The sequence below is a fragment of the Rutidosis leptorrhynchoides genome, chromosome 2 (assembly GCF_046630445.1).
Source record: "Rutidosis leptorrhynchoides isolate AG116_Rl617_1_P2 chromosome 2, CSIRO_AGI_Rlap_v1, whole genome shotgun sequence".
Classification (NCBI taxonomy): domain Eukaryota; kingdom Viridiplantae; phylum Streptophyta; class Magnoliopsida; order Asterales; family Asteraceae; genus Rutidosis; species Rutidosis leptorrhynchoides.
The window spans coordinates 354796369-354804215 of NC_092334.1; the positions used below are offsets into that span (position 1 = coordinate 354796369).

Here is a 7847-nt window from a genome sequence, read left to right on the forward strand (position 1 = left end):
CAACCGCGCTTCGCTGCGGTCGAAGTGCGATTAACCATGTAAAAGTTTGGCGATTTTTATAAAGAAAAAGAAAAGAATTTGGAAAAAAAACTCTCGTGACTCAAATCCGTGACCATCCGGTAACCATGTGAGACGCTTAACCATCCATCCATTAATGTTTTTGTGTTATAAATACGACTAAATTTATGATTTAAATAAATCGGATAAACATCAAAGCAATAAAATGTGAATTCAAATAAAAAAAACCTCATTTTTATTTTTAAAAATTCGTAATTTACAGGCAACGTCATAATCTTTAATTATTTGATCATCAAATATAAGACATTGAATTAAGAAATTGTTGGATTGTAATTCTATTATTTGTTAATTTTTTTTTTACCTGTAGGTTACTAAAGGCGCCTCTAGCCACAGCACCAAGATTACTTATGCGTTCTTAATACCGTATTATCAATTTATTATCTAAACGAAAATCGAGAAATTAAAATCACAAATCAATTAAAAGTTACTGTTCATACATTCTCCAATTAAATATATAGATAATAAGTATATAAAATATGATTTATAGAGCATGAAAACAGATAAATAACCGGCCATTATTTACAACTGTAACAACTATAAGATCATAACATTTATGTCACAATTTCCTTTTTTCAAAAATAACGAAAAACTCTTATAGAAACGATTACGCTTTTTGAAAGAAAACATCGTCAACAATAAGGTACAAATTATACCCATAAACACTCGAACATAAAAAACGAACATTAAGCTATAACTATCTATACCGTGCCTCCAAGAAAATAAATAAACTAAACACAAGACGAAGCATAGCCTCCACGAAAATAAACAAACCAAGCACAAGACAAAGCATAACACGAACAAACAAAATAAACTAACACACACCAAGGGAGGTCTATAAACAAAAAAACCTAAACCACATCATCGAGCGGCTTTATTATCTTTCCGTTTACCGTCTAATCTCTTTCTATGACCGATTATCAAATTTGTAGGATAAGACGTTAGAAGAACCGTTGCCCACCAAAATAGCCGTTGACGGGGACTAACAATCCACGATCTACTAAATCTTGAAAGAAACCTTCACCCTTCGACCCAATACTCCCACCCAAAGAAGTACCAACTTGATCGACTACGGAAGCATCAGAAAACAACCTTTACACTCCAAAGTCTATATCAGCATATCTTATATACTTCTCAGCATTAGAGCATTAGAGCTTCAAAGAAGTTTCATGTCGAGGGTTTATCAAGATCTCCAGCAAAGACGAGTTCTCAAGATTTTTCAAAAGCTGAAGATTATTAATCACGTCATATATCTAAAGAGAAGATTGTTATGATACAAAATCTTAGTGATTTGTAGATATATTTAATAATGTGATTAATGGGTTAAACATAGTAACTAGGTATGAGATATAAATACCTAGTTAAACCCTTGAATCACTAAGCCTTGATCAACCTAGCGCATAATTACACACACATCAAGGTGTGTTTCCCCCAAACTCTCTCAACACATTGAGAGACTTGATCTAAACTTGTGACATTAATTTGATCCTTATTTAATTGATTGTTGAAGAAAGCCGTAGATTAAATCTTGACTTTGATTGAATTTGTGTGCTAAATCATTGTACACATTCAAAGATCAATAAACAAAAAGATACATATTCATATTGTTAGATTAATTCAGATCTATGTTCACTTATCTTCATACTTTCATCATCATCATACATCATCATCAAACCTAGTGTACATTTCTATCAAACACTTATGCATCGAATTGAAGATAAATCTATACTTAACAAAATTACTTACTTTGCGTAAAAGGAACAAAAAACTATTTGTCTATTTTAGAGTAAGTCGTATAGTTAATGGGCTTTATTGAAAATACAAATCTACAATATTTCAACGTCTAGCCAAACTGAACCAACTGAATCAGTTGGAACCAGTTTGGAAAGAACATCAAAGTAAAACAAACTTTCCCTATTGGCAGGGCATCAAGTTTCCGTACAATAAGTCACTCGTTCCAACTTTTCACGAGATAAACAAATTGGTGGTGGCAAATGAAAGGGTCAAAATGGTTACGAGACTAACTTGATCAAGCTGCATACATCCGAGTAAAAAAAAAAAAAAAAGCTTTTCATTTTATATAACATGAATGGGAAAATCTTATTCATGTTTAGTAACCTAGCCAGGGAATATTTATAAACCAAAACATGCCACGTTCATAAACAACATGTCAACATTGATTTGTAAGGGGAAAACTCTCAAACATTCCTCCTAAAAACAAACTCATAAATAATACAGCTATTGAACTTACAATAAACTTCTATGCTACAACATACCTATGATCAATTTCATACATGTTCATACAATCATACTACTGTCAAAACACAACTACAACAAACCCATCACGTATACGAACCATACGCATAACCCATGTAATTATACCTGGATCGAACATTCGGGTTACCATAATTTGGGAGTTTACTATAATCAACAGCTTTAATCACCATAGCTTCATGCTTTCCATCTTGTTCTTGAACCGCCCCAAAAACAACCTCATTAGTTGTCTCACTGTTCTCTTCATAGTACGTTTGAGGACCCGATGAGTAATGTTTCTGATGATGTTGTTGACGAGAATGATATTGTTGTTGTTGAAACTGTTGCATTTGTTGTTGATCGTTAAAGTGTTCAGCGTTTTGTCCACTATAGAGATATCGGGTCTGTTTAGAAGGACGTGGTCTCTCTGCCGGTTCGGAGTTTTTAGACGTAAACGGGTACGGTTTTCGGGTTTCTAACGGTGGTGGTGCGTCTTGACGAGGAATAACAAAGCTTTCTTGCATTGGCCATGTGTTGGAAAATGGAGGGGGTTGTTGGTAATTCATTTGAAGTTGAGGGTGTAGTGGTTTCTTTTTAGAAATAAATAAACAACTAAACATTTCAATTGCAGCTGCTCCTGATTTGAATAAAATTTTCCCAAGTGATCCGAATAAGCCTTCGTCTTCCGTTTCATATTCGTCCTCAGGAGGAATTAGAGGTGGTCTTACAGATTTTAAAGATCGTTGATGTACAGGTGGCGGAATGCTATTCGTTGTAGGTCTTGGTCCTCTTGGATCCTGCAATTCACATACTGATTCTTAACCAAACATAGTATAGTAATGGATAAGATAGGAAAACTATAACAGTACTTTCTAATAGATTTGATTATGCAATATTGTATCATGGTGTAAATCTCATACTGTAGATTACAGTTTGAGGTAGCAAAATGGGAGGGTTGGGTAACAGTTCAAAACATACAACTCTTTGGGATGGGTCAGTTTGGTTGACCCAAAATATTTTTTGTCCACAATTTTACATTTTCCCGTGTAGTAATTTGCATGTCAAACAAGATTTTAATATATAATTTGAGGGGTTATATGCGTATACCCAGTTATAAGCATATTGTATTAGTGATCCACTATGTATAATGTTACATACAACCCTATAAACCCTAAGCCCATCTATGCAGTTGGGTTGGACCATACATGGTCCATAATCTATACTCTAACAAGAATCATATTGGACAACTTTCGACCCATTTAACCCCTTTTTTTTAGTAGAAAGATATTTATTTTACTCGAGAATACTCCTAATCAACCGATTAATAAGTAAATGATTCAAAATTGTCAGCCCCTTTAAAGGAAAATATCAGTATAGATTGCAACCTGAAATTCTTTTCTTAGCTTTTGTCTTAAACACAGACACACACACACACACAAAGAAAATAGAAAGTTCGATAAACGTAGGTCCACGCCTGGTGAATATGATGGAAGCTTGAAACAATTTTCAAGAAAAGAATTATCAATTGTTGAATGTAGTTAATGACGTACGTCACGCCACGCTGCGTCAAGTGCAACGCGTGGCGTCCAGCTTATTCTTATTTGGAACTTAGGTCTGTTGAGCTTGTAAAGGCATGGTCAAGTCAACGTCTCGTGTTTGGTAGCATGGCGTACTGGCGGCGTTGACTTGTTATTGCTGAGCTGGACCAAAGTCCGAGATATCAAGCACATGGAGGACGTTGAGTAGTTTGTAAGCATGATTAGAAGATTCTAGAGGCAGTTACTAAAGAGTGGCCACTTAAATAGCGGTTACTAGTTATAACCGCCATTATCTATCTATAAATAGTGGTCTAAAGGCCTCAATTGAAGGCTAATCAACATCCACACACTCTAATCTTCTCATCATTCTTACCTTGGAGGCTCAGAAAAAGACAAACAACACCACACCTTTCATATCCCATCTAACCAAAGGAACCCCTTCCGGAGGTTAGATTACCCTTTTATTTACCTGCACTCGGAACAAACTTTTTTGGTTTGATCAGTAGCCTTTGTTATCTATTATATTTGGATTGGATACAAGAAGTTGTGTTTAGTATAAATCAGACTCCATATCAAATAATAAAATATTTTATGCAAGTTTAATGTTGTGAAGCCTTACACTCTGTGACGAAAACATTGAAGATATTCTACGTTGTAACAGCGCTAACATGAAACCAAAGAACACCGCAGCCCCAAGAACCGCTATCCCTGAAAAATTATGAACTTTTGATAAATAAATAACTATCACAAACTTCAAATCAAAAGCTAATTGCGTAGGAGCTTTAATACCGGTTACGTACGAAGCAAATTAGTGCAGAGTTTTAGCGTCATTGATTTACCTAAATGGTGTTCGCCATCATACTGATAAGAAGAACAATCATCCTCATGAAGTGGGATTTCTCGAATTGCTTGGTTACCTCTATCGATAACTAAAATAGAGCAGCTACTAGCAACGTATATTATATCAAAGTCATCTGAGAATTTTGCATTGTCACTTGGACCGTCAATGTGACCCGTCCCTCGTGCCAAGTTTCCTCCGGCTATGGTTACAACCCCTGCACATAACAACCAATGACTTTATAAGAAACCGTAAATACACTATTTTTGGTGTTGCAGAACTCGGAATTACTCAGCAAGTTCTCGGCTAGCAACTCGGTGAGTACTTGGTCAAACTAGGTCAAACTCGGTCAAACTTGGTCAAACTTGGTCAGAACTCGGAATTACTCTGCAAGTTCTCGGCGAGTAGTCGTTTTTTGCAAGTCGGGGAGTACTCGGTCAAACTTGGTCAAACTCGACCAAAACTCAGAATTACGCGAAAATTTGGTTAAAAATTCGGTCAAAAACTCGGCCAAAACTCGGAAAATCGGTCAAACCTATATCAAAATCAGTCAAACTTGGTCAACATCAGAGTACTCCCCGATTTGCCGAGTACTCGGTCAAACTCGGAATTATTCGGACAATTCGGTCAAAATTACTTTGATAATTCGGTCAAAACTAGGTCAAAATCAGTCAAAGTCAAACTTGGTCAACATCCGAGTACTCCATAAAACGTCCCGACCGGGTACTCCCTAGGAGCGATTTTTGCAATTTTGACTATTATATATTTGTACTCTTATCGTGCACTCTTATATTTAAAATAATTAATTTTTTTGATATACCTGTATCGCTGATCTTTCTGATAGCCATATTCATGGTATCCGCCACATAAACATTTCCTCTGTCATCTACTGTTAGTCCTTTCGGGTGGTTCATTCGTGATTCTCTTGGCTTCCCATCCACATGACCAAAATACCCCTCAGACGAACCAGCCAATAACTTCGGTCGGCTATCTGTAACAACCCATTTTCGTCATTTTATAATTTACTAACCTTCTATAGTTCTGATAATTAAATATACATAAAGCTTGCGAGAAAAAGCAAACACTGAGTGAACCTCAAAATATATGGACTCAGTTGTGACAAAAGGAATAAGAATAAAAGCATGTTTGTTTCTGTTATATCAAGAAAGAAAAAAGGGAGTTAAAACTGAATCTTAACAGAGCAAAGTTTTGTCAATTAATGGGTTGAGCTTTAGTAGAAAAAGCAGGCTGGAATATATAAATGTATAATGGAATATATTCTACATGTTTAATAAAACAAATTTGCTATACTTAAAGATGAGTATTCTTCTTAACAAAAGCTCAGTCATTTCTCAAAAGTGGAGCCCACATGAACTACTTATTCTTAGACAGTTCATGAAGCAACTAAACTTGGATTCATTCAGTCAGAGCAACCTAGTTTGAGGCTTCACAAATTTAGGATGAGTTTGGATGTACATTTTGGAACTGATTATTGCGCCTTAAAACGATAGATATGCAAGTAATCCTACCTTTATCTAGTTTTCAAACATCAATTTGTTTCATGCTTCTTCAAATTTTACGATTTAACTCTAAATGATCACAAAATGACAATTACACAAACACTCAAAACTGATTTTCAAAGCAATTAAAAAAAATTGTAAAAATCAACATGCTCCTCAATACAATACAACTAAGACAACAATAATAAATTCCAAATAAATTACTGTACTATGCATAAAGATCAAAACTTTATCGCAAATTTGCCAAGAAAATGATACAAATTTAAGCTAATTTCACTACACATAAACCCACAAATAATGAAATTAAAAAATTTATAAGGATAATTAGACTTACATCTTGACAAGGGAGTTGAAACTTTATGAACATTACTATTTTGTGAATCTAACACAAGCAGCTCCCCAGATGGAGCTATTTCAACTGAATAAGGTTCAATCCCAAGCTTACTTCCATCAAACACTGTTTCTACATCATACCCTCCTTCATATTTCACCATTGAACGGCTCGAAACAACTAAAAATTACACATTTAAAAAAAAAAAATTATTAAAAAATTGGAGCTCACAAATCATGATTACAAATGAAATTGAACAAACCCATGCCAATTTTTCTTGCTGGTTTCAATGACCAAAGCCATTTAAATAGTGCAGACGCGATGTTCGACGCAATGCCGCTTACAATTTCTGCACACAAAAAAGTAAAATTAAAAATTTAGGTGTAAATTAATAAATTATGAATGAATTAATTAGGAAAGTGTTTAAAGTTGAAGCTTTTGGGGACTTGCTTGCAGGTGGAGTTGCAGAAACTGATGAGATGAATGAAGATGAAAAAAGAAGAAAGAAAAGGAGATAAAATGTGGTGTTGGTGGTGGTCATGTTAGGTGAATTTGAGTAATGGAGTGATGGATTATGAAATTAAGAGGAGGATTAAATAGTAAACATATTGATTGTGTTATATTTTTAGGGATGATGATGATTGATTTAACGTGTTTGTGAGGACAGAATTTGTAGTACTAAAAAGGGAGAAATAAAAAAGGGGATATGAGAGCTGATGTAATGTAACAGAATGTTAATAGGCTAAAAAGGAACAAGGATGCACATAGTGTGACAGGCGGTTGTATGTGTGCAAAATCATCATAACGGGGGTCGACAATGTTACGTGGACCAAAATGGCTTTGCGTGGTACGGAACGGGATATGAGAGTTGATGTAATTCATCAAAATATAAACGTACCAAACAAATATACAACATGATAACGTAACGCTCGAAACTAGAAAATCAAAACATAACAGCTATCTACGACCGAGCTTACCATAAAAATAAACAAAACAACACAACCAAACAACCAACTAAAATAAACACCAAATTTAACTAACCTAACAATGAAAATACAAAATGCATCCACGTAAATTAAATTAATAAATGTTGTACTATATACACATGCTTTCTACCTATCTGTATTCTTTATCTCTATTCTCTATGTGTATATACAGTTAAAAAGTCGTAATTACGTCATCATTTTTGATAGCTTAAGTCTGCCTTCTTCGAATAGCCGGGGTCCGAAGTTGATTTCCGATTTCCATTAAATCTTATAACAATTTAAATAACTTTCAATTACAAATTTTAA

The 7847-nt window shown here is 34.6% G+C and overlaps 1 protein-coding gene across 1 annotated transcript; it reads right to left on the reverse strand.

Moving 5' to 3' along the window:
- Positions 1–2230: 2230 nt before the first annotated feature.
- Positions 2231–7350, reverse strand: LOC139891978 (uncharacterized). The gene is made up of 7 exons (XM_071875001.1): positions 7006–7350; positions 6818–6904; positions 6559–6735; positions 5525–5695; positions 4706–4921; positions 4486–4574; positions 2231–3125 (listed from the first exon to the last, which is right to left on the reverse strand). The coding sequence occupies exons 1-7, from the start codon at positions 7094–7096 to the stop codon at positions 2418–2420; spliced, it is 1539 nt and encodes a 512-aa protein (XP_071731102.1). The 5' UTR covers positions 7097–7350; the 3' UTR covers positions 2231–2417.
- Between the last annotated feature and the right edge of the window lie 497 nt (positions 7351–7847).